Raw genomic sequence first — 26,472 nt, forward strand, 5'->3', positions numbered from 1 at the left:
AGCTTGTATTCAAGAAATAGTTGAACAGCTAATGAAGTATGAGAGTACTTATGCGTGGTTTGTGAGGGTTTAACGTCCCAAAGCGACTCGGGCTATGATGAACACCGTAGTGGAGGGTGCCGGAAATTTCGACCACCTGGGGTTCTTTAACGTGCACTGTCATCGCACAGCACACGGGCCTCTGGAATTTCGCCTGCATCGAAATTCGACCGCCACGGCCGGGATTCGAACCCGTGTCTTTCGGATCGGCAGCCGAGCGCCATAACCACTCAGCCACCGCGGCGGCTAAGGGAGTACTTATGCAGGAATCAAAATACGACGTAATGCGAGGCTTAAAAAAATAAAGGTTTCTCTTCTGTGACTGAATAATACAGATCTGGTATATGTGAATGAAAATCAATTACTAACACAACTTACAGTATATTAACTGTGGCAAAATGTATTTGAGTTTAGTGATTTGGCATCGACTGAATTATGCAAAAAAAAGTGAATTTCAATCACTGTAATTCGGCGATTATTGAAACAAAAATGATTGTATGACATGATATCTTCATAATAGAAGTATACAACTGCTATAATATTTGGATCTATGTCTTGAATGGTGCTTGACGCGCCGAGGCGCTAGTGACGAAAATAATGAGATTTAGATGTGCCCTGGCTTTGGATCCAATAGTGGTGACCATAGCAACTCTGAGTGGAAAACTTGCACCGGAACCACAAGCTCGAAAAAAAAGAGGACCCCACAAAAAAATAATAATGCAACAGGTGTATATGCCTTGAGTAATAGTAAAATATGATGATCGATATTAATTAATGTGCATGTATGTGTTAGCATGCTTTTCTTCAGCGCTCTACGTGCTAGTAGGCTTAGAGGTATAGGGAAGATGAACTGGTTTGGTTTAGTTTGGTTTATTGGGGTTTAACGTCCCAAAGCAACTCAGGCTATGAGGGACGCCGTAGTGGAGGGCTCCGGAAATTTCGGCCACCTGGGGTTCTTTAACGTGCACTGACATCGCACAGTACACGGGCCTCTAAAATTTCGCCTCCATCGAAATTCGACCGCCGTGGCCTGGATCGAACCCGCGTCTTTCGGGTCAGCAGCCAAGCGCCATAACCACTCAGCCACCGCGGCGGCTTGTGTGACCATAAATCCATAGATTGTCTATAGACTGTCTATGGAATTTATAACACCACACACACCGGCGCGCCTACTCAATAAGCCCATCTTGAACACACGACATCACGTGGCACATATCCTCAACCACACCCACACTGACGCGTGCGAAGCTAGACTATCTGGATCTACTTCCCACGTTCCAGCAGGTGAACGCTACAGGTCTAGCTTGTGCAACACCCACAACGGACGCCATAATGTCTGGTAAGAGCCAAAATGGCCAGACATGAGAGTTAGTGCTACAGTAGAATAAAAAATGAAGATTCACACGGAGGTGTAGTACAAAGACAAGCGCTCATTTTAATTAGGTTGGATGCACCCATTATATATGTCGCCAGAGCAGCACAAACAAAAAGTGCAGAACAAATTTCGACACGTCGCGCACGTGTTCCTACGTGGTATCCCCGAAAATACCTTATAGCTGAAAGCACCCGTGAGCTGCTTCACACACATCAACCCTTTGTTTTCACACATTTCATTCACTATATTCTTTGGTGAACGGTTACGGATAAAGACAGTATATTGATGATGATGATGATATGATGACGGCGGCGGCGGTGGTGGTGGTGGTGTTTATTGCGCAAGGGCATCTGTGGCCAAAAAGCGCCATGGCACAAGGTATTTTTTTTCTACTCAAGGTGAGGCCAAAGACCCATTTCCAAAGTATTTTACCCTAAACTAGCCTTACATTTTGCTCTGGAACAGACACTTGTACAGCTACCAGAGTAAAACATCTTTACCGAGCGCTTTGCGTTCTGCGCTGAGCAAGGAATGTACGGTCAATGCGGAAAATAAATCCGGCGGCCAAATGGCTCGGGTGACGTGACCGTGTCGTTCAAGTTCAGCGTTGGCAGCGTAGTCGAACGGACCACGCAGAACATCCTGAATGTGCAGCACGTCTTCCGGCGCATGGCTCGCACGCAGGCATCATTGGTCCTCGACATTTGGAGCAGCATGCACACTTCCTGGTTGCGTTGGTAGAAGGGCTTGTACTCGGTGCGCCCCGAGAACTGCTCCAGGGCCTTGCGGGACACCAGCGAGTACAGTTGCCACACCGCGCAACTCTGTTCCTTCTGCGCCGAAGCGAAGCACACAGGAGTCGGAGCTATGTGTGTGCCCCTTGCATGCTCTGCGGCATAGACTCAAGATTCCGGGGCCTTCGCCTCAACTTACGCACGCTAGGAAAGGCGTCAAGGCGCTCCTCAAATATTCTGAGCGTCTGACTGTGGTCAGCCAACTGTTTTTATAGGCCTGTTTATAGAACTGTTCTTATAGAACAAGGCAACGACCAGAACTTTCCTATTTTTCTTTCGCCCCGTTATAACCCAACCCCTTCCGACGTGTAGGGTGGCCAACTGTGTACTGCATGGTTAACTTCACTACAATTTCTTTATTCTGTCTGTCTGTCTCTCTCTCTCCATCTGAGCGTGAACGCCGCACAACTGCTGCAGGAAGTCTGACTACCACAGCATTTATCTAAGCTCTTCGTCAAAGCAAGCAATAAGCCATCACCTATAACTTAGGAGCGCAAAGCCTCGAGTAAGGTATGAAGCAAATGCGGCCTCCTCCTGGAGGCTTGATGCTGCTCTCTAGTGAAATACTCCAACATAAGTGTATCGCACAATGTGCTCATCTGTTCACCGTTTTCAGGAACATTATTTACTGCGCTCACAAGCGTATACGCTGATATAGATATAAGATATACGCTGATATCTTCGCTGTTGAAGCTTCGCTAAACAATTTTGTGGGGCAGTGAGTAGCAATGGAATACCGATCAATAGCTTTTTCTAGTCTCAGTAATTATAGTTGCATGGCCCCTTCAAGACAGGAAGTGCATGTATATGAAGCGGCGTACTGGCAGGTAGGTGAGGAATCCGACCAGGGCGTCGATGGACACCATCCTGCGGACTGCCAGCGCCACCATGTCGTCCAGGAAGAGTGCCCTGGCCGTCTCCGGCAGGACGGAATTGTTGTGCAGCAGCTGATTAGTCAGGAGCGCAATGTTCTCCGCGTCGTACTGGACGCGGAAGTAGGAGACGGTGCCCGTGTTCAGCAGCAGCCACGATGACATCATGTCCTGAGACATCCTACAAAGCGGGAACGTGGGAAGGTTCGCTGCGCCATTGGCTCTTCCCAAGCAGCACTGAACGTCGGCCCGATATTGGCCTATGAAGGAAGAGCCTTTGCCAGCACATCTCCAATATTCTGCAATATTGGACCGATGTCCTGTGCAGCTAGGGCTGCCCCTGCTGTGCCATTTATAAGTAGTACTCCAAGCTCATGCTGTCTACCGCAACCTGTGCTTTGAATCTTTTCTCGACTGCGTCCCTCTATTGCAGACATGAACTTAATACCGCTGTGGTGGCTCTGCCCATCAGGGTACACGACGTTTCCTGGTTCCGTTAAGGTGAGACATGACGACAGTGTTGACAGACAAGCGCAAAAAATGAGCTAGACATCGCAAACTTGCAATGCAACAATGTAGGCTAGTTGGTTGTACATTTGACGGGTGCGCGGCATCCGGTGTGTTATGAAGTACTCTCCTCCAATCATGCGCCACTAAGGTGCGCCACTAAGGAGACGCTGGACTTTTGTAGCGATAGCTACAGAAGTTTATGAATGATACCTTCTAACCACGGTGGCCGAAGGCACCGTTCGCAGCTGGTGGAGCACTCGGCACGCAGCGGGGTTTACGGAGCTTCTCCCAAGCGAACACCCCTAATGAAAGCCGGGCGCCAGGCCGGGGGACGCTTGTACCCATTTTACCGGTGGGTGTCCGGCAGTGGGTTTCGAACCGACCACCTCCCGCAGCCGAGACGGGCGCCCAACCCACTAGACCACGATAGCTACAAAAGTCCGCCAAGCTGTCACGTGGTTGGTCACGTGGTGCGGAGCAGCTGCCGGCGGCGCGGCGCCATGGCTGATCACGTGGTTGGTGACGTGACCAATTTCCACTCGGCCACCTGTAGCTGTCGCGTATCTCTAGGTTTAACCAAAGCTAAACCACCGCCAATTTTTTGAAGTCCAGCAACTTAGCGTTACTACTGTCGAATGAAACGGGGAATTAAGAACTTCTTGTTGGGCGAGTTGGTGCATACTGTTGTAGGTACGAATTGCGCACAAAAGACACACACAGGAAAAAGCACGAGGGAGACTGAAAGAGCGCAAACTATGCGTGAATGAACGCGCAGGGGAGCATCAGCGTTCAATTAGGAATAGAGAAGGAGCAAATTTGCCTGCTCATTGCATTGCATGCACGGGTTGTGAGCCACTGCTAAATAATATCAGAATTCTGGGCAGGAGTAATGACAAAGTTTCCCGTGAACTTCTAGAGGCACACCACATCAAGGCAAGAGGTGATAACTGTGTGAGTGACACCTCCGTTTCATTGTACAACGCGGAAAAGAATTTTTTGGAGCGGTTTTGATGGATTGTCGCGCAGGGTTGATTTGCCTTCTTTTCCTCTCCTTCCCCTCTTCGTAGGCACGTGTGCACACTGCCTATAGAAACGGGGAAGTTTGTGGTGATTAAAGGCGGTCACTGTAAGGATATGCCCCTAACTGCGCTGGAGAATTTTGCTGAGACCAAGCTGAAAGAGCACGCTTGTCCTGTGTCCGTCGTGTCAGGTGTCGTTTTCCCTCGTGCAGCGCGTTATTCCCATCAAATCGCAAACTTTGTTAATATCTGGTTTGTGAGATTGAGCTCGTCTTTTGTCCTCGTCTGTCAGCGAAGGCAACGTGTTTCACTGCGTTCAATGCGTCCAGATAACTTAGCTGTGCGTGGGTAATTCGATGCAATCTGCTATTGATATTGGCGCGTGCTCATGGGAGCGCGGCGACGCAAAAGACGAAGTGTGTGCGTGGTTCGGACAGCCATCTTGCGAGTTCCCTGCTGTGCGCTGGACTTCGCTGAGACTGTGATCTGTGCCGGTCCTGTCTTCGTTACATTTTTGGTGGAGGTGCTGGGTACTTTCCAACATCTACGTGCCCCGAAGGCTCTCTATGAACACGGATTTGACTCCGATTCATCGCAGTACGAGCCGCCGAATCCAAGGTCAGTCACCAGAGTACGGTCCGTTATCCCCTAGGACCAGGGCTCCAGCTGCGACGCGCAGGACTGACGCGGCACCTATGGCTAGCAACGGAGACGCGGCAGCTATGGCTGACAACGGGAACTCAGCTGCTCATTTCCTGGTCCTCCAGCAGCGATCGCCGCCGACCTTTCATGGCGAAGTGTTTGAGGACGCGGAGGACTGGCTTGACCAGTTCGAGCGCGTTGCCAGGTACAACGGCTGGGATGCGGAGCGGAAGCTGCACAATGTTTACTTCGCTCTTGACGACTCGGCGCGGACGTGGTACGAGAACCACGAGACAACGTTTCCTTCTTGGGAACGGTTCCGTAGCCAGTTGCTGGCGACCTACGTCAACACCGACCGTCGGGAACGAACTGAGTCGGCGCTGCAGTCAAGGAACCAGCGACCCAATGAGAGCGTTGCAATGTATTATGAGGACATGACACGACTGTTCAGAAGGGCGGATCCAAACATGGCCGAGGACAAGAAAGTGCGCCACCTGATGCGCGGGATAAAAGAAGAACTGTTTGCTGGGCTTGTGCGAAACCCACCTAACACCACTTCGGAGCTTCTATCGGAGGCCACTACCGTCGATAAGACCCTGCAACAACGCGCCCGCTATTACAATCACGCCGTGAACACTGTATCAACTGCCGACTTTGCGCCAGCCTCCAGCGACTCCGCTGACACCCTTCGTGAGCTGGTTTGATCTATCGTCAAAGAAGAGTTGCACAAAATGCGCCTCTCTGCCCAGTCGCAGCCGCAGTGTCCATCGTTAGCACAAATTATCCGAGAGGAAGTGCAGCAGGTGGTTCCTGAACCTGTTGCCCCTGCTGCCCTTACACCGACGCCCCCGCGCCAGACGTATGCGTCGGTACTCCGACAGAACTGCGACCTCGTCCCTTGGAGCACCAGCCCATCTGCATCTGCTTTCCAGCCGCGGCCCCCACCTGTCCCTGTGTTGCCCGAAGCCAGGCTGCGGAAGACGAACGTGTGGCGGGCACCTGACCAGCGGCCCCTTTGCTACCACTGCGGTGAGACTGGCCATATCTTGCGGTGGTGCCCTTATCGTCGAGCTGGAATTCGCGGATTTCATCCGCGAGTCCCCTGTCCGCCCAATGGCGAACGGTCCCGCGAAATTGAGGAGCACCTGTCAAAGCGCCGGGATCACACTCACACTGATTTCCCTCGCCCTGACTACCGCCCACCAACCTCTAGCCGCTATCGTTCGCCGAGTCCCCGTCCTTCGACAAGCCGTTTCAGCCGCTCACCGAGTCCTCGCCGGGGAAACTAGACCCAGCAGCCTGCGGAGGTAAGGCCGCTGACGAGCGAACAGCCGAACATGTTCCATCGCGTTCCCGACCAGACGACGGCTATCAAACGAGGACACGTGACGATCACAAAGGATGTGCAGCTTCGAACTTACCGGTCGATATCGACGATTTAGCGGTTACGGCATTGGTTGATAGGGGAGCGGACTATTCGGTTATGAGCAACGAGCTAGCAAAAGAACTGAGGAAAGTTTTAACCGCGTGGACTGGGCCTCAGATTCGCACAGCTGGTGGGCACCTAATTACCCCTGTTGGCCGGTGTACGGGGAGAGTTACAATCGACGGATTTATTTACGTTTGTGACTTTGTTGTCCTACCTCACTGTTCGCGCGATGTCATTCTCGGCCTGGACTTTTTACAAGCTAACGGCGCCGTTATCAATTTACAAGAGCCGCGCGTGACGTTTTCGCCGACGCAAGCAATTGAAATAGCCGACCCAGACGACTCCAGGATACCCGCCCTGCGTATTGCTGCTGATGACGTGACGGTGCCTCCGCGGTGCAGCATGATGGTCCCCGTGCAAAGTGACTCGCCCGGTGATCGAGACGTTATGGCAGAGAGAAACGTCAGCCTTCTACTCGAGAAAGGAATCTGCGCTGCAAGAGGGCTTGTTCGCTTACGGGATCGCTCTGCGACACTCTTGATCACCAACTTCGGAACAGAGTTCCAGCCTATTGCGAAAGGAACGGCCGTCGCATACGTTACCGACTTCGTTGAGCCCGCAGAAATATGTGCTCTGGAGCTACCGTCGCCGGACGGACGCGATGCAGCAACCGTTCTGTCTACCGTGGACATTAATCCTGGCTTGTCGGTGGGTCAGAAGCAGCGCTTGTTAGAGCTCCTTCACGATTTCGCAGAGTGCTTCGCCACGACATCAAAGGTAGGGCGCACCCCGGTAGCCATCGTCGTCAACGAGGAGACTAGCCCCATATCCCAACACCCGTACAGAGTGTCGCCGGTGGAACGGGAGGCTATACGATCCCAAGTGCAAGAAATGCTTGCAGACGACGTAGTCCAGCCGTCCACGAGCCCCTGGGCTTCGCCTGTGGTATTGGTGAAGAAAAAAGATAACAGCTTGTGATTCTGCGTCGATTATCGGAAGTTGAATCGTGTCACGAAACGTGACGTTTACCCCCTTCCACGTATCGACGACGCCTTGGATCGACTGCGTGACGCTAAATATTTTTCTTCACTCGACCTTAAGAATAGCTACTGGCAGATCGAAGTGGACGAAAGGGACAGAGAGAAGACAGCGTTCGTGACACCTGACGGCCTTTATGAATTCAAAGTGCTACCCTTTGGACTCTGTTCTGCGCCAGCAACCTTCCAACGCATGATGGACACCGTTCTTTCTGGGCTGAAATGGCAGACATGCCTAGTGTACCTTGATGATGTCATTTTTGCTCCTAGCTTCGAGGAACACCTCAACCGACTGCGAATGGTGTTACAGGCGCTCCGTTCGGCACAGTTGGCGATAAAGCCACAAAAGTGTCACTTTGGTTTCAAAGAGCTCAGTTTTCTTGGTCACGTGATAAGCGCTGACGGAGTCCGTCCTGACCCGGAGAAGACTGCCGCTGTGGCACAGTTCCCGCGCCCAACCGACAAAAAGTCCGTTCGTAGGTTTCTGGGCCTCTGTGCCTATTACAGACGTTTCGTTGAAAACTTTTCTACAATTGCCGAGCCCCTTACAATGCTTACTAGAGACAATGTATCTTTTGTGTGGCATGATGATCAGGAATCTGCCTTCAACGAGCTACGCAGCCGCCTACAAACTGTCCCAATACTCGCCCATTTTGATGAACGAGCTGCCACTGAAATTCATACTGACGCCAGCAATGTTGGTCTCGGCGCTATTCTCGTTCAGTGGCAGGATGGCAACAAGAAAGTCATCGCGTACGCCAGCCGCTCCCTCTCGAAAGCAGAGGCAAACTACTCTACCACAGAGAAGGAATGCCTTGCGGTAGTGTGGGCGATTAGCAAGTTCCGACCATATCTCTATGGTCGCCCGTTTCGAGCTGTCAGTGACCATCATTCGTTATGCTGGCTAGCCAATCTCAAAGACCCTTCGGGACGGCTTGCGAGATGGAGCCTTCGCCTCCAGGAATACGACATCACGGTAGTGTACAAGTCCGGCCGTAAGCACAATGACGCCGATTGCTTGTCACGTGCACCTGCCGACGTTGCTCCGGCCGAAACGGAGGAGGACTTCTCGTTTTTTGCTCTCGTCACGTCGTCCGATATGGCCCGGCGTCAACGGGCTGACTCAGAGTTGCGTCCGCTCATCGAGCATCTGGAGGGCCTTAACGTCGCTGTTCCGCGGCTTTTCGTTCGAGGTTTGGGTTCCTACAGTCTCCGAGATGGCGTCCTTTACAAGAGGAACTTCGCCCATAACACGGAAACCTTTCTTCTGGTTGTGCCATCCGAACTCCGTCCAGAAATCTTGCACGCCTGTCACGACGAGCCATCGGATGGCCATTTGGGTGTTACGCGGACGTATGCCCGCATTCGTGCGAAGTGTTACTGGCCAAAGTTGCTCTCATCAGTCCAGCAATATGTGAGGACCTGCCGTGACTGCCAGCGATGAAAGACACCACCAGTTAAACCCGCAGGGCTTCTCCCGCCCATCCCACCGCCTACAACCCCTTTCCAACAAGTGGGCATGGACTTGCTGGGCCCATTCCCATTGTCTTCCTCTGGGAACAAATGGATTGTTGTGGTGACGGACTACTTAACGCAGTACGCCGAGACACAGGCGCTCCCCCACGCTAGTGCTGCAGAAGTGGCTCAGTTTTTTATGACATCAATCGTCTTGCGTCACAGTGCGCCATCAGTCGTCATCACGGACCGTGGAACCACCTTTACGGCGGCATTAATGCAATCTCTCTTCAAACTCACCCACACCAGTCACCGGAAGACAACAGCCTATCATCCCCAAACAAACGGCTTGACTGAACGCCTCAACCGGACGCTTGCAGATATGCTTGCTATGTATGTCGACGTTGAGCATCGTACGTGGGACGAAGTTCTTCCTTATGCAACCTTCGCCTACAATACGGCAGAACAGGAGACTACCCTTCTTACACCTTTCCAGCTGGTCTACGGACGGTGTGTCACTACCATGCTGGATGCTATGCTACCCGCTGCTCACAACGACGGAGACATCGGCCCCTACGCTGACGTTGACACATTCGTCCAGCGGGCTGAAGAAGCCCGCCAACTCGCAAGGTGCCGGATTCGACATCAACAACAACTCGACGCTGGTCGCTACAACCTCCGACACCGATGCGTTCGGTACGAGCCCGGCGACTCTGTATGGGTATGGACACCTGTGCGCCGCCGCGGACTCTCCGAAAAGCTTTTCCGACGCTACTTCGGTCCGTACGAGGTGGTTCGTTGTATAAGTGATGTCACATACGAAGTTTTTCCGCGGGACACGACCTCCTCACCACGTCGGCGCCATCCGACCGAGACTGTCCACGTGGTGCGCATGAAGCCCTACCATGACAGGCTGCAACCCGCCGCTTTACCAGCTGAACAGCTCCCTGTATTCTCTGCCGTCCGCCGTCTATACCGAACATTACCTTTGCTGTACGTGTTCGTTTCCGGCGTCGGGCCGCCGCCTTGATGGAGGGGGTAATGGCGCGTGCTCATGGGAGCGCGCCGACGCAAAAGACGAAGTGTGTGTGTGGATCGGACAGCCATCTTGTGAGTTCCCTGCTGTGCGCTGGACTTCGCTGAGACTGTGATCTGTGCCGGTCCTGTCTTCATTACAATATGAATCCATGGAAAATGTATGCAATAAAGTTGGGTCAAGCGATCTCACAGGCCAGAACAAAGACCCACCGAGCCCTATCCACTAAAAATTAACGTGTATGACCAGGCAGCTCCAAACTCACAACGAGATATGCACTGGCGCTCCATCGTGCTGCAACCTTACTGCTCGCAAGGCACTTGGTGGGCTCTTACACAGGAATTCACTACACAGTGTCAGTCGTGTATGCAGATTAGTTGGGAGTTTATTGGCGCAAGGGCGACTAAGGCCAAAGAGCGCCAAAGCAATGTTTATCTAAATGTAGTTTAATAGTGAAAATGGTGCAATTATGAAACGCTACGCACAATAAGCAAATAAAAGAGACTAAAAATCCAGCATAAATGGCTGGAACAAAATCACAATAATTAAATATCATTACTTAAAATGTAGTGTAATGATGGCAGTAAAAATACATTGAAATGGAGGCTGTATGTAGGGCACTGCCAAGAGCAAGAGGGCGAGGAGTTGCCTCCCACCGTGCATGGCTACGGCACCTCCTTGTCTGTGACAGGGTACCCTTTAGGTGATCTGGTAGGATAAAAAAACTATAAAAACTTTAAAATTTCATAACTTTGTCAAGTGATACCATAGGTTCATCACCTAATAAAAGATGAATGGAATGGTACGTTATATTTGTAAAGGTTTGCAAAATGAGCATTACGATGCATTTCATAAAATGTGCAGGTTAAAAGGATGCGAATGACTGAGAGCGGGCCACTGCTGCGCTCGCATTCAGGTGGTTCTGCTGCCATGAGCAAATAAGTGTGCGTGTGCGTGTGTGTGTGGTCTTGAATGTATAAGTTCATAAAATTGTTTTTATGATGGCAATCCTTCCATTCTTTTATGTTTGGCTTTATGAGGTGCATTTTGTTATTTTGCTCAGGGCTGCATTCAACCTGCCATTTAGATTTCAGCGCACGCTTAATTGCTCCTTTATAGTCCCGGCAGGGAATCATTTTGTTGGCATAGCTTCTGGTTGCATTTCCTGCCACGGAGTCGGCGAGCTCGTTTCCTGGAATCCCAGCATGGCTTGAAGACCAGCAGAAGTGTACACTGTACCCGCGTATCGCAAGCTGATGAAGTTGTTGTAGGACAGAGAGTAAAAGAGGGTTTTTTGGTGTTCATTTCGAGCTAATTGCAGTGAAGGCAATTCTGGAGTCAGCATACATTACTGCGTTTTATTGTGTTGATTACTTATTTCGTCCAGTGCTGTTAATATCCCATACAATTCCACAGTGTAGAAGCTTGCATTTGGTTAATTACAATGGCACGGCCGGTTGAACCCTTTTGCACAGCAGCTGCACTAACATGGTCATGTGTTTTTAAGCCATCTGTGTATAAAGCTGTAAATTCGCTGCATTTATCTTCGATTTAAAATACTATTTTTGTAAGTACCAACGGTACAGCTTTCTTATCGTGCTTGGCCAATGCAGAATTGCACTGCACGGGCGTTTTCCTCCAGGGTGCGACGTCAATTTCTTACGGGAACGGATGCTCTACAGAAAGATTGAATTCACATGATTCGGCGATCTCGATTAACCTGATTCCTATGGCTGGTATGTAGTTTGTCTTATTTCGGAAGAGAGTCGTCTGACGTGTATTTTCGAAATTAGGTTTGCGAGGGTGTTCCTGCCGTGAAAATATTTTGGTCGTATTTCAGTGTTAAGAACATTCTTCACGACTGCAAGGATAGTTCGTAACATATAGGCTTTGAACAGGTGACGTTCGGTGTGCGCCTGAAATAATCCTTAAACCGCAATGATGGACGGGGTCTAGAGCTTTCAATGTGCATGGTCAGGCTGAACAATAAACAACGCACCCATAGTCAATCTTTGAGCGAATCAGTGATCGGCATAGACGGAGTAAGCAAAGCCCGTCTGGACTCAATGCCTTGTTGGACAGAACTTTCAGAATATTTGTTGCTTTCTGAGTGCGGAGGTTCAGCTGTCTGGTGTGCAGTCCGAACGTTCGTTAAGAGTCAAAAATCAAACCGAGAAACTTTTGTAGTTTTTACGTGGATGGTTTTTTTTTTTCATTGAGATGCAGGGATGGATGTGGAAGCAGGTCTCGTTTGCCTGAGAAGCAGATTGAAGCCGTTTTTCTGGAGATAACCTAAAACCATTTTCATCCGTTCACTTTGTAAGGCGATTGACAGTTGTTTGTATTCGTCGTTCGCAGATAGCAAAGTTGCATGATGTAAAACTGAGTTGCAGATCATCTACGTACTGCACACAAGGCTTGAATATATTAGATACTGAATTTATTTTTAGGGAAAAGAGCGTCACACTCAACACGCTACCTTGGGGGACTATTTTTTTGAACGAACACATCAGAAAGACGACTGCCCAAACGGACTCCAAAGGTACCGAAAGAAAGAGTCAATACAGCGCAGCATTATTCCGGCAATTCCAGTGTTGACGAGGTCCTGCAGGATTCCATATGCCTAAGTTATGTAGTATGCTTTTTCTAGAAAGAAAAAAACCGGCAGACAGTACTGGCCATTTGTGTGGGCCTCCCGGATGTGTGTTTCAAGGTGCACCAATAGGTCTACCGTAGATCGGCGACGTCCGAAACCGCACTGGAATCGATCTATTCGCTTGTTCATTTCTAAAATGTACACAAGCCATGTATTGACGAGATGTTGAAAGGTTTTTGCAGAGGCAGCTAGGTAGAGTTATCGCACGATAGCTTTCTGCAAGGCATCGGTCCTTTCCCGGCTTGAGTTTTGGAATGACTATTGCCGTTTTCCAGCCATTAAGCAGTTTACTTTTGTTCCACGCGCACGGCAGGAATAGGCTGCTTGAGATCGAAAACAACGACCTGAAGTTATTGAGGGCTGCCGCAGACTGCAGGACACACAGCTGATCGTGCTCGCACGCGTACACATCGGTGACGACAACGCTAGCGTGTGCCTTCGGTGCACAGTGTGCTGTGTAAGCATAGAGAAATCCTCAAAAGCATGCGATTAGCAATCGAAATCTAACGTATTTCAGTTGATACCACATCGCAGTTGAAATACTGCCCGTGCGTCGCTCATCAGACGACACGCCGTACTCTCGGATTATCGCGTGTTTGTTTAATACGCAGCAAGTATGAATGGCATGTCAATGGGGTAAGCTAACAGCCCGTTCGGGCCATCAAAGCTGACTCAAGCACCTCGATGATGTCCGGCAAATGTCGATCATTTGCGTCAAGCGCCCACTCGTAAAGTGTGAATATCATGACCGAAACCATCCTCTTAAGAACTCCGCACGCTATTTCACTTGTTATTAGACTTTTGTTCCTTTTATTCTTGTGCGGGATTCGGCAGGAGAGAACGTGCAGCAGCACTCACTTGTAACGCTGTATGGTTCCCCTCAAAAACCGGGCGCCATTTTGAGGAAAGCGGTAACGTCCTTCCACGGTCACCGAAAATGGCACCGTCCACACGAGCGTCGCGTTGCACTCAAGATCGACGAAGCAGTGCCAGCCCTGGGGACAGAGAAGTTTTCCTACTTAACGGCCGAGGCGGCAGGTAAAAAAGCAAGCACTGCTGAAACTATCCATAATACGTGTCGCATAACTGCGTATCTTTTCCACGTGGATCGTATGGCGTCCAGAAATAGAGCATATAGAGTTGTATGGAGTATATGGATAGCGCTGCATAGCGCATATGGATACTTAAGGACTGCATATGATGTCGCGCACACTTTATGGAAATCTTCGAGAATATATGGAATGTTTTTTAGCATCAAATAGAAACCATAAAGGGAAGACATTGCTCTCCATACATTTTTCCATGTAATATGGACTCCACATCCGCAGAAATCCTTACCATCGCAGTCGAAAAATACGACAGAGCGGGTACCATGATCAACGGAAATTTTCTGTCGTTCTGTCGTTACGACAGATTTTTCTGTAGTATTGTGAAGTTGTCTGTTGTTGCGACAGAACTGGCTCTGTCGTTACGACAGGAGACTGCTCAATACTACAGAAAATCCTGTTACTACCAGAATTTATGTTATCAGGTCCCAAAAACAACAGCAAAATCTTTTCTGACAACAAAAACTTTTCTGTGGTGTTAATTTTATACGGATGGCTCTTACGGAACCTTTCAGTGGGAAATTTGGTCAATATTATCTTTTTTCAGTATACGTTTAAAGCGATCCCCTTCTGCAAAAATCGTGCAGAGTCCTTGTCACCCAAAAATCCAGACCGGTCAAAAAGACTACGTCACATGTGAAGCGGCGGATTTCAAAAATGATTAAGACATTAAAAAACTCGTGGTTACAAGGTTGCAAAATTACTCAACCGTCATTAAAACATGCAAGCATAAAAAGTAAATATAATGTGCCCAAAAGAAAATTCCAGTCATCAGTCGGGAAACAAACCCTCGAACCTGAGGTCACGAGTCATACGGGGTACCCACGGCCCACCAGGCATGTTCGTACAGCTTGTTTGAACTGCGGCTTTTTATGTACGCCGCGTGATCTTGCACATTTGCAGACAGCCACTGCTGGGACCTATATTACGTTATCGCGTCATAGTCATAAAGGCAGAGATTAAGCGTACCTGGGTTTTGTAGCGAAAGCTACACTGGCCACGAACTCGCAATTTCGTCGTGCTCGCATTCCCACCGTGGTCACACCGCATCACGTGACCAACCGTGTGACAAACCACGTGACAACAACTAGCCAGACAACCAGACTAACTTGGACTTGCAATCAAGATTAATCAAGGCTAACCAAGCAATGCCTTAGCTTTAGCTACGTATAACCTGGCATAGCCGAGTTAAGCCACCGCCAATTTTTTGTTTTATAACTTCATCGGCCACGTGATGAAATATTATAGCGAAATAATATTACAAATGCATCAACGAACTTTTTAAATGTCTGGTCGTCGAAAATTCTTAGTGAATCGCAATTCTGATGGTCTCCACGCATCGCCAGTTCTGCGGGTTTCAGACCGACGACGGAGCACCACTATCTGAGGGACACCATGAAGAGGAGAGATCTGCAAATTCGAGCTTCTGTTGGTTGAGGTGTACCATTCTTCTCGCCAAAAGCCAAAGCATACCAGGCAATAAACGGGGCAAAGGAGGGAATAAAGGCTTTAAAGATGGTTCTCTCAGTTCTTGCATTTTCTTCGATTGATATTACTAGTCGCTTCGACATTTCATAACGAATTGCAATGCAATGAATGTTTCTTTCACACAAATCCTCAGATATTGACGAGTGCAATAAAGAGTTGATGTTTTATGCACAAGTCAAATGGTTTTTGAAAAGTTGGAAACGTTTTCATGTAAGTATCCAAGTTGGAGTTTAACTTCCATTTCCATTAGCACTGTCCTTCTAAACAAAGAAGAAAAAGAACAGCTTTGGTGGGCCATGTCGACAACAATTCCCAGTCTTAGGTACACCTGGATTCACGCATGGCGCATTCTTCAGAACGCTACTTTCGTCCCTTGAGAGAGCCTCATCGGACTCCTGGTTGTTACTGGAGTTTTGGGTGTCGGCCTACGCAACAAACAACCGACGTCATAACACCTGATAAACGTCATTCTTAACCCTAACGTGCACCGTCAAACAAAGCACGCCGGCAGGCAAAGCATGCATCACGGAATCCAGATGTTCAGCCTGCACTAGTGTTTGCGGCCATCCTCGTGCACATTTGATTCAAGACCCTAGATTTCTCTTCGACACCCGACGATCCCCAGAACTCCCCAGAGCAAAGCGAAAAACGTGGTATCCTCGCCTTCACGCCACAAGTGGACCCTTAAGGATTTTCAGACCACAGATGGTCCATTTAAAGTGCACCCGCGTCTCGGTTCCTGTACCTCTCATGGCTTAGACCCGCGTCAACAATTCTCTCCTCGGAGTGGATCTGAACGCTTGAATTTTAGGTCTCTATATAATAATCCCACGTCACATACCAATGTCGTTTACCTAGAAATAAGCCCCTCGTACTGATGTCATTGTAGAAATAACCGCCCAACAGATATTCAGTCTATGGTGCAAGTGTGTAAAACTGGCCTGCTTGAGAACGAGAGCTGGTCCGCGGTCGTTGGACACCCGGAGCGCGCTGAGCACGGGGTAGCCCCCGTAGTTGGCCCACGTGTCCATGTTCCGAGACAGTACACCTGAGGGGTGCTACGTCTGCCAGAAGGTCCGGTCGTCGGCGACTCCGTACTCATTCGTGGAGAGGTACCGGTGAATGCCAGACTGGATACTGCGCCCAGGAAAGGTAAGCATATATGTGAATTGGAGTACCGATAAATCCTTTAAGCTCAGGCCTCCTCAGTCAGGCCTGTGACATAGACTGACGTTCGTGAGTATATTTCCGCCCAAGTTAGGGTCGTGGGCTTGATCAGGTACAACAGCTCCAGACAAACCCATCTCCTGACACAGCACCTGTTATTACTTCTTCAAGTCGATCGCTCCTCAAGCTTCCAGATAGCTAGCAGCTTCCATAATTTTTGACCAAAATAAAATGACGTTTATTTTTACACCTGGTGCATCGCAGGTAGAATGGAGCTGCAAGGAAAAGCTGCCCTTACACGACGTGTTCGCAGCACCCGATTCGGTGCAGCCGCTGTGTAAGCCGCGAACGACGAACAAGAAATAACTAAAACACATTTCTTACATCACATGCGTCTTTTCAGACTTTTTTTTCGGGGATTCACTATTTTCGGATTTATGAGATTCAACTTGAACACGGCGGTGTAAAGATTCGTGGCAAGCAGACAATGGCCAGCCATACAGCTGACACTGTAAGAAAGCCCTTGTAAAAATTGCTTTAAACAGTCCATAGGCTGTCTGTAGACTTTAGTCTTTGAAGTCTATCGCCTTTCTTTATACAAATCCTATATACTATTTTATAGACAGTCTTTACATATAGGGCCATACGCTTTTAGTAGACTTGTCTATAGAGAGTCTATAGATGTCTACTGAAAGTCTAACACACAGAGGTCTATAGACACGTCAATAGACGATCTATAGACTTATGGTCGTACACCTCCTGTATATTTCTGTCTACAGACAGTCTACTGTTCTATAGACATTCCATGGGTATACGGCTTAGCAATGCTATAGACCTTTGTCTACAGACAATTTATAGACCGCTGTCTACTAAACATTCAGTACATCATTCCCTATAGACTGTCTATGGACCTCCTTCACCCCGCGACGTCACGAAGATGCGATGGCGCTGATGTTAGCAGCGACTTTCGCATGGTAAGCAAAACAGGCTCCGCTTGCCTGTGCCTACCGCAGCTGCCGCAGCTACCGGCGGCTGCTTCAAGCCTGTGCACTGCCGAAGCAGTATGTATTGACCAGCTGCGTCACTGCTGGATCCGCGTAGTAGCATAAAAAATATTAAATTAGCCTCGATAGGTTTCTCGCGCATAAATGCCGCATTCGGAAACTGGCTAACAGGCATTGGGCCACGGTAGTAAAGCGCGAAGTCTGGGAGTCGATCGGCACTGCCACTCAATGCACTTAATAGCATGCAAGTTACTGCGTTCATTCACCTGAACTTCAGGATAGTAGGCTGATAATTGCTCAAGGAAAAAAAAAGACATATGCAGCTGCTCACGTACTTATCACCTTGAGCCGGAGTGCACGGGGCGCCGACAGGTTCACTCGCCCCCAAGGAATGCGTTCTTTTGTTAATAGCACACCATGTTTTAATGGCGCGTTTTATGACATTTAATATTTACTTGAAACTGTTTCTTGATATGACGACGTAATTGTTTCATTCGAGTAGAAAGAAGTCTGGTAAGTTGTGCCAATCTTGCGCGGTCGCGTTGGTGTGCTTAGAATAGCGTATACTTAAGTGTGCTAAACGCCATATGCTTTTTCATTGCATCATGCATGTGTCATGTTTCATGAGGTAGTACATGATCGCAAAGCTTGTTTGGAAAGAATCAGCCGCAGGCGAGCTACTAACAGACACGTGGCGAGATTGAGAGGGGACGCGGCAATGAAATGTTTTCGTTACTCATGCATGCGATATGTAACTAAACTTGGTGCAAATATGAAATTCCTACGCTAGTTTCAGTAATTCCTTTTATTTATAGCTATGCCTGGTGCAGTTCTGGGTAATTATAATTAACACCGTCGTCAAGTCCCCCCAAGGTCTCAAATAATTAAGTAGATAGGGCGCAGTTTTTTTATGCCAGCATGTACATAAAGCCCTGTTCTGTACGATGACGCGATTAGTTCTTTTTCTATATGATCAGTACTTATGCATGCATAGTTACATGAAAACGTTTCTTGCAAGAAATAACTAACACAGTACTGCACGTGTAGGGAAAAAAATCGAGATTTATTACGCTCCTCAACGTCTCAGGAATAGTTTGCGACAATGGAATCATTTGATTTTCATGCGAATTACGAAGGTGAGTGATCCAGTCGCAAAAAATGTGAGGTCACAAAGTGAACCTTAAAGTTTATTCCCTCGTTTATGGCATCTTCGCTTTCGCTTTGGTCAAAGAAATGCGGCACTGAAATCAAAGAAATTACCTCACAATTTTTGACGACCACACTTCTAAAAAGCGTAATTTATAAATTTGTACTCAATATTTTGCTATAATTTTTCGTCACGAAACTAGACTTCAGGGCTAGGAAAGAAAATAATTCTAGAAATCAAAAATTTTCACCAAATCGACCAGCTTAACAAGAGGACAAGTCGGCCTGGCTGGTGTGTGGTCATGCGGCTAAAAACAGCGCTAAGCGAGACAGGAGATCAGGGACACGACGCTGTCCCCACTTTTCGCACAGCGCGACACGTACGTGTCGCGCTGACGATGAGCGCATGTCTGCAGACGATGAGCGCATGTCTGCTCCGACGAAACAAGGCCAGCGCTTCCCCTCACTACTGTCCCGAAGTAAAATCATTCCGGCTAGTGCAGAGTGTCAAAACTTATTTTATTCAATGCCTAGCGCACAAATAAACGGCAGGAACGCTTTCTACATGTTTACTACTAACCATATATACAATACAGTGGCAAACAATTTCTCTTTATAGGCCGCACGTGGCCAACGCGAGCTCGTGTACTTCGACAAACTACTAAGTTGGAAGCATCGATCATTGCTATGATTCGCAGAAACTGGAAACGCGCCTACAAGCCTTGAAAACCAGCGCTCAACACCTATCCGCGACGCCAGTCCCCGACCTTCTGCCTACCACGAGCTCGCTAGCGACTGCAGCGCCACCTCGTTTGTTTACAAACATGCAGGAGGTCTATAAACAGACAGTGTACAACCGTTGGAAACGGTCACCACACGGTCTTCACAAATGACATGACGATCAATATACTAATAAATTTAGTTTATTTCCACGCTATCCAAGCTGAAAAATGTGCAATACATACACCATAAGAATGCACCACATTATGCAAATAAATGTTAAAAGTAACTGTCCAACTAGATTCCTCAGGAGATTTCTTGCGACCTGTTGTCTGCAGTTAATCATCCGGGCATGCTGGCCTCTACAGCGCAAAGGAAGAATATAAGGGGAACTGAAAAAAGTTCCAACTCCATCTATACAAACGTGTTTTAAAACGCAAGGCAAATCCTGGCTATCCCGTTCTAGAAAGCTAATCTTGATCGTTCTGTTTTGGTTTTATGGGGTTCAAAGACCCAAGGTGACTCAGGCTATGAGAGACGCTGTAGTTAAGGGCTGCGGACGATTTCGACCACCTGCGGTTTTTTACCGTGCGCTGACAGTGCATAGTACACAGGCCTCTAGCATTTCGCATCTATCAAAATGTGACCGCCGAGGCCGGGATCTAACCTTCATTTTTCAGGTCACCAGGCGAACACGATAACCACAGAGCCATCGCGCCGGCTTCATCAGTTCAGTAAATACGCATGACAAATTCTAAGTTTTTCTAAGCCCCATAATCCCTGGGACACTACCTCTACACTGGATGCCTACTGTCATAACAGATCTCTGTACGGCACTCCTTTTACATTAATTGGAACAGAAGACTTCGAACAATTGTGCCACCTATCAGCATTGACCCGCTACGAGCTGTTGAGAGAGTTTCCTCCATAAAATGCATATTCAGTGCTCCTTACACAGGGATCCCAACAGGAGAATATTGCACCATTTATTCTTATACCCGCTATTGAACAAGAGGTTCATAATACCCTGCTTGAAGCCTGGTACATAGTACAGCGGTGAGCAGCCTTGTCTAGAGCGCGCCAACGGTGCTCTACGGAGCAGGTCAGCGCCATCTACCGTTAGGCTCTGGGTTTGAGTTATGCGTCGCGTGAGCATGCGCGGCAAAAACGGAGGGAAGCCTGCTCATCGTTTCCTTGTCGATCCCACGTCTTGCGAGTTCGTTTGGTGCCGCCAAGGGCGCACAGCCTGCATTTGGGACGCTGTGACGATGATGGCCAGGGCGTCGCCATGCCGCCGTGGTTCACGAGTGTAGCGAGATGGCCAGGCAAGCAAGCGCGAGTGATAGCGGATGATCGCGCGTTTCTGTATCCAAGTTCCTTGATCTGTACGAATGCCAAATGCAATGTCAGCGAAGCGCAAAGGCACGCCATCAAACAATACGCCTACAACACCTGGTCGGTGTGGTAACGCGCAACATTGTACGGACAGGACGAAAGCAGACAACCAACGAGGCCCAATTCTCGCACACGCAGTCTCGTGCGTGTTTGAAACGTGCAATCACCCGATATCACTTGCTTGCCTAGCCGTCTCGTGATAGCGCGAAACACGTTGGCTTTCCGGCCGCTGTTACATATATTCAGAGCAGCCCTGGCGGCGTGAAGCGCAAGCACTGAGCGGAAAAGATGCCGAGAACCCACGAGCAGGTAGCGCTTAATTTTGGCCGCGCATGCGCACGGGACGCATAACTGAAACCCAGAGCCCAATGTTAGATGGCTCTGACTTGCTCCGCTGAGCACCGTCGGCGCGATCTAGACAGGGCTGCTCACCACTGTACGACGATACTTAAACGGGCACAAGCCATGCAAAATCTTATCAGGCAGACTGCTAACCAGTCCACCACAGTTTTGCGCCCGTAACTTGAAGCACAGACAGGGAATAGCATTGTCATGCATCAGCGCGCGCATAGAAACAAGCAGGTTGACGCGCTTCCATGCCGAACTCATTATCAGCGAAACTCGAGCAGCACACAGTGGCTTCAGCTGCGCCGTTTCAAAAGCAGGCGTGAGCTTGAGCCAACATACGCATTACTGTCAATACTGTCTCAAATTCACTTCGTTTCTTCAAGTGTAGCCCAAACACCGCCGAAAAGTGATGGTTCTTGCATGCAGGTATCCTAACCTAAGGCTGGTAGAAATATCAACGAAAGCAACAAATGCGCTCCAAGTAGGAACTATTTCAATGATAGAATTAACGTCTTCGTCAATAGGCGCAGCCAGAATAACACAGCGCGAGCTTAATTGCATTCGTTTGCGCAAATATGCGCCTAGTTACACTGGCATTTTCGTAACGTAGCCCTCTGAGAACAATAACGCATACTGTGCCTCTCATGCAAATGCTGTTAAAGAAAGTTGTGCACGCGTAAGCGGGGTTCGTGAACTAGTCTCTCGGAACAAGCCATATCTTCTCGAGGCGACTTCACTCAGCTTTCAAAATGAAGTGCCCGCAGACCAGAGGCGGCGGCCAACGGTTCTGATAACAGGGATGAACGAATCCATACGTTTGCAGCGAAAGGGGATTTAGGATGCTACTCGTAGGTTCTTCGCGGTGTTTTCACAGGCTGGCCATTCGCTCCGGCAATGACTTTTATTCCACCAACACACTATTAGCATTCATTAGTTTGTCGCGGCGCATATAACCTGTTCTGCACACACAGCTCTGCTTAGAGTGGTTTCGGGGACAAAATAAATAAAAAATAGTCGCGAAGACTTACCGTAAGCGCACGATTAAGTTGGATTTAGATGAAAGCTTAACCCACGAGAAAACACGACCGACGACAACGACACATCCGTGCACACAGTTGTTTGCAGCCCGAATGATTTTCCGCCGTCTCGCGGTAAAATGGGTAAAACGTGAAACAGAAACCCACTTCACGGTCGTATCTTTACTGCTCGCACTATTGCCGTGTGTAGCTTGATCTGGTATCCAAGACAACAGATGGCAATTGGTTTATAAGCTTAAATTAAAAACTAGTAAATTAAATTAAAACCTTAAATTAGAAACCTTTAAAAACCTTATTGTATTCCCGAAAACAAAACCAAAACCTTACTGCTTTGTCCATACGCGCCGCATCTCCCACCAAATAGGATGTGGCACACTTTTCGAATGATTATCGAAAAGTGGCATAGCATAACGTATTTTTTCAGTGTTTTCGTGTTTAGACAAACTCGAATTGGCGACATCAGCGTGTCATCGGCTCCGGACCAGCAGGTGTATGGACGGGGACAAAAGAATACAGGTTTTGTGATTGTTGCGTCCCAGCACTTTTCAGGTGAGTACTCACTGTAAGGTATAAGTGGCAGATGTTAATCAAGCAGAGGACAGTGCTCTCTGAGACTCTTCTAACGGTGTTTTTAAGAGATGGGCACATCCTTGAATTCTGACAACCGTTTTTCTTCCTTTATTTTCAGGTAGCTTTAAAGAGAAATGGTAGAATCGATGATGAAGTGCTTCTGAATTCAGCGCGTTGGACAGTAACGATCGAAAGATGGAATTGAATTGTCTCGAACTATTCCTTCTAGTGAGAGCGCGTTCACTTTATGTAGTACAATTTGCGGTCACACCTTACTTCAGGAATGGCTGTCTTGCCTCGCTTTACCTGTTAGCATTAATTATTGTTGAATTGTACTCATAATATACGTCACGGTATAACGGAAAGCTTTTCAAGGCTTCTGAAAACGATAAGCAGGAGGGCGTTGCATTGTCCTCACACAATATTTTTTTTTTAAATTCCGAAATAGCGAAGGAGGTGGGGGACTCAAGCCATAGTTGCGGTCACCGAATGCAATTTCCGTCAGCATGCAGTGCAAAAAAATTGTCATTGTTCTGTACTTAGTCGAAAGGCCGTGTAGAGATTGTCAGATAAAAAGAAATTGGGATTGTTATAGAGCGGTCTTCAGACTATAGACTATCTATGGCCTATAGATAATATGTAGACTGTCTATACATGAATAAAATTAAGGCTATAGTCTTAAGTTCATATATAGTCTATGGACCGTCTATATACAAAGGAAAATTAAGGCTATAGTTGACTTCAGTCTATAGATAGTGTATAGACCGTCTGTAGACAAAAGGAAATTAAGGTGGTTGTATACTTTAGTCTATATAGTCTGTATACTTTAGTCTACAAACAAAAGTAAATTGAGGCGCTTCTATATTTTAGTCTATAGATAGTCTATAGACAGTTCATATACAAAAGGAGTCTAACGTAGTCGAGCGTTTGACGGAATCCCGTCTGGCGAGGAGGGAACATAATAGCAGGAAAAGAGGAGCACTCGCCAAAAAAGAAAAAAGGAAAAACAAAGACGTGAACAAGGGACCCGTACGGGCCCCGAAACGTCTTTGTTTTTCCTTTTTTCTTTTTTGGCGAGTGCTCCTATTTTTTTGCTATTATACAAAAGGAGTCTAAAAGATGGCTAGATTCTATAAAAAGTCTATAGAAAGTCTATAGACCATTTTTAAATGGAGACAGAAATGGATGTTTTCAGAGAAACCCTGCCCTTCGCAATGAAAATCTCTTAGCTCTGCTTTTTCTTTGCGTCAAAGATCGAGCAAACGCCTTCAACGCACGTTTCGGGGCAGAGGTCGCTGAGCATGGAGAAGAGGAGCCGGGCCCTCAGCGCGCCGCCGTCCCGCCTGTTGTCGTCGGCTTCCATCGCCTTGCGCCGGTCCAGCAAGCGCAGCCGGTTGATTGTTGAGCCCAGACCCATGCGGGACAAGACCTTCCTCTGGTAGACGTACGCCAGCGACTCGGCTATCCATATATCCCGAATGGTGCTGCGCGGAATAGGCAGTGAATTCAGTTTGCATCACACATAGGTAAGGACAAGGCAGTAGAACAAAAAAAAAAGTTACTCGGCACGCAGCACCAACCCTTGTTCGAAATGCCGTAGAAATACACTTTTGTATATTCACTTTAGAAGATATTACATTCTATTTAGGCTCATTACTAAAATGCAACAAATCATGCCTAAAATGCAACAAATTGTTTTCTGGTCTTGTCGCAGCTAGAGAGTTTTTGTAATACTAAGCATTTTTTGTCCCACTTTTCTGCAGCATTATTCTATAGTAACGTCGCTACGACAATGGACAGCGTAATACTACAAAATCTCCTGTTGCTGCAAGTTCATGGCCAAAAACACTACAAACGATCTTTTCTGGCGGCAGAAAATTTTCTGTTCTATTTTCCGACTTGGTTCTTACTTTTCAGTTTGCTGATATAACCTTTTCTCCCGTCATACGCAGCCTTGAATGCGTTATACACTTTATACGTGTTGCTTACTACACGCTTATAAAAACATTGCCGCTCTTTCCTCATATTCAGGCGAGGGCTACATTGCGGACAAAGAAGCTGCCGCTTAGCACAGACCAAAAGTGTTATCTTGAGCCACCGTACCAGATATACAGGTGAGGGCAAGACACGCGAGCAGAATTGTACACCAGCGGCCAAATGAAATGCCAATGACGGAGTTTCAACCGGGCCTGCGATAACAGCGTTATTTATCAGCCAAGCGATCAAACCTCAACGGCCGAAACAAAAACATACATGAGCCCTCTCGCTGCCACAGAAACTGGGTGATAACGCGGATAGCCGCTTTCTTGGCGTTTGGCCAGCCATCCACCGTTCAGCGCATCAACGCCATGCACGCGCGGAAAGATCTTTGAATTCCTTCCAAAGTGGGAATAAGACCGGGCGTGCAGTGATGGACGCAAGGGTGCGGAGACGCGTTTCAATATTTAGCCTCGCCCGCATGGAGCCTTGCCGCCAAACTTTCCCGTATCTTGCGCAAGAAACTAGTGCGATAAACGTTCGTGATATACTACGAGCTCTGGGGCCAGGACCCCACCCCCAAAGCGGGGAAAGCTTTACCGCTTTTGTAGCAATAAGCGCCGTCACTTATCCCTTCAATAGATTCACTTCATGTGCGAAAGCGGGGCGCTGAGCGAAGAGTCATCCCGTAGCGCCTAAAGGAAATAGGGGACATTATCTGCCTTCGGCACGGGCCACTGTGTTCAAACTCACATATCTTACCCCTGCCTGGAACAGCAGACGTAGCAGTGTTGCTACAAGTTGCAACACAAAACCAGTTCCGCGAAGGTTTGTCGTAGAATCTCTACAACATATTTCTGAGCGAAAAAAATGGTTTCAATCCTACAGAGAATTCCACTCACCGAGGCGTGGCGTACGAGAGAAAGTACTGCACCAGCATGTGGTGGACGACGGTGATTAACCAGTTGCGGCTCTGCCAGGGGCGCTGGCTGTCGAAGACGTCCTGGCGCAGCACGATGAAGCCGGCGCCCGATGCGGCGAGGTGTACCAGACGAGGCACCACGAACAGGTCCAGTACGATCGAGCCGTTCTCGCGGACACTCACCAGTCCCTCAACGATCCGCATCGCCCGCGTGACAGTCGTCAGCACAGTAGACCTGGAGCGAGAGAACCTGGGAACCCAGCGAGACTCGCACATTGGCTCCAAGATGCACAAGTCCTCGGTACAAGCGAAATGCAATCTCTGCCACAGGTTGGATGTCTCCCAAGGATCACCTCATGGTACTCCCGCTTATGAGCACGTGAGTGCGACTTTCACTTTCACGAGTATGGCACCCACGGTACCTTACCTGCTCAGCCGCTATGGCGTTGACTTGCCGGGTCACAGGATGCGGGTGCGAATCGCGACGACCTTGGAGGCTGCGTTTCGATGGATGCGAAATGCAAAATCGCCTACGTGTTTTGCCTTAAAAGCGCCCGTTAAAAATCCCAAAGTCGTCGAAATTAATCCGGAGCTTTGCCAGAAGCTACGTTCAGTTGTGGGACGTTAACCCGCACGTACCACTAAGTTCACCAGTGCGGTCTATAGGAAGCGAACACCAATAGAAACTTACACTTTGGTTGTCGAACAAGCGTTCTGGAGACCTTGGC

The 26,472-nt window shown here is 48.4% G+C and overlaps 2 protein-coding genes and 1 non-coding gene across 3 annotated transcripts; all 3 read right to left on the reverse strand.

Moving 5' to 3' along the window:
* Positions 1-210: 210 nt before the first annotated feature.
* On the reverse strand, positions 211-283 carry TRNAG-GCC (transfer RNA glycine (anticodon GCC)). Its single transcript has one exon. It is a non-coding gene; the product is annotated as a tRNA-Gly (tRNA).
* A 1,578-nt stretch (positions 284-1,861) lies between these two features.
* Positions 1,862-13,856, reverse strand: LOC144104638 (aminopeptidase N-like). Its single transcript, XM_077637773.1, has 3 exons — positions 13,723-13,856; positions 3,030-3,261; positions 1,862-2,247 (listed from the first exon to the last, which is right to left on the reverse strand). The coding sequence occupies exons 2-3, from the start codon at positions 3,258-3,260 to the stop codon at positions 1,954-1,956; spliced, it is 525 nt and encodes a 174-aa protein (XP_077493899.1). The 5' UTR covers position 3,261; positions 13,723-13,856; the 3' UTR covers positions 1,862-1,953.
* A 2,506-nt stretch (positions 13,857-16,362) lies between these two features.
* On the reverse strand, positions 16,363-26,022 carry LOC144104639 (uncharacterized). The gene is made up of 3 exons (XM_077637774.1): positions 25,725-26,022; positions 24,123-24,329; positions 16,363-16,595 (listed from the first exon to the last, which is right to left on the reverse strand). The coding sequence occupies exons 1-3, from the start codon at positions 26,018-26,020 to the stop codon at positions 16,517-16,519; spliced, it is 582 nt and encodes a 193-aa protein (XP_077493900.1). The 5' UTR covers positions 26,021-26,022; the 3' UTR covers positions 16,363-16,516.
* Between the last annotated feature and the right edge of the window lie 450 nt (positions 26,023-26,472).

The sequence above is a fragment of the Amblyomma americanum genome, chromosome 9 (assembly GCF_052857255.1).
Source record: "Amblyomma americanum isolate KBUSLIRL-KWMA chromosome 9, ASM5285725v1, whole genome shotgun sequence".
In the NCBI taxonomy this organism is placed as follows: Eukaryota; Metazoa; Arthropoda; class Arachnida; order Ixodida; family Ixodidae; genus Amblyomma; species Amblyomma americanum.

Coding starts and splice junctions, on each gene's coding strand:
- LOC144104638 (XM_077637773.1), bottom strand. CDS start 3,260: ATGTCTCAGGACATGATGTCATCGTGGCTGCTGCTGAACACGGGCACC. Junction 2,248..3,029: donor GATTCCTCACCTACCTGCCA/GTACGCCGCTTC, acceptor GCTTCGGCGCAG/AAGGAACAGAGTTGCGCGGT.
- LOC144104639 (XM_077637774.1), bottom strand. CDS start 26,020: ATGTGCGAGTCTCGCTGGGTTCCCAGGTTCTCTCGCTCCAGGTCTACT. Junction 24,330..25,724: donor CTCTCGTACGCCACGCCTCG/GTGAGTGGAATT, acceptor TATTCCGCGCAG/CACCATTCGGGATATATGGA. Junction 16,596..24,122: donor AGCGACCTCTGCCCCGAAAC/GTGCGTTGAAGG, acceptor TCCTGGGCGCAG/TATCCAGTCTGGCATTCACC.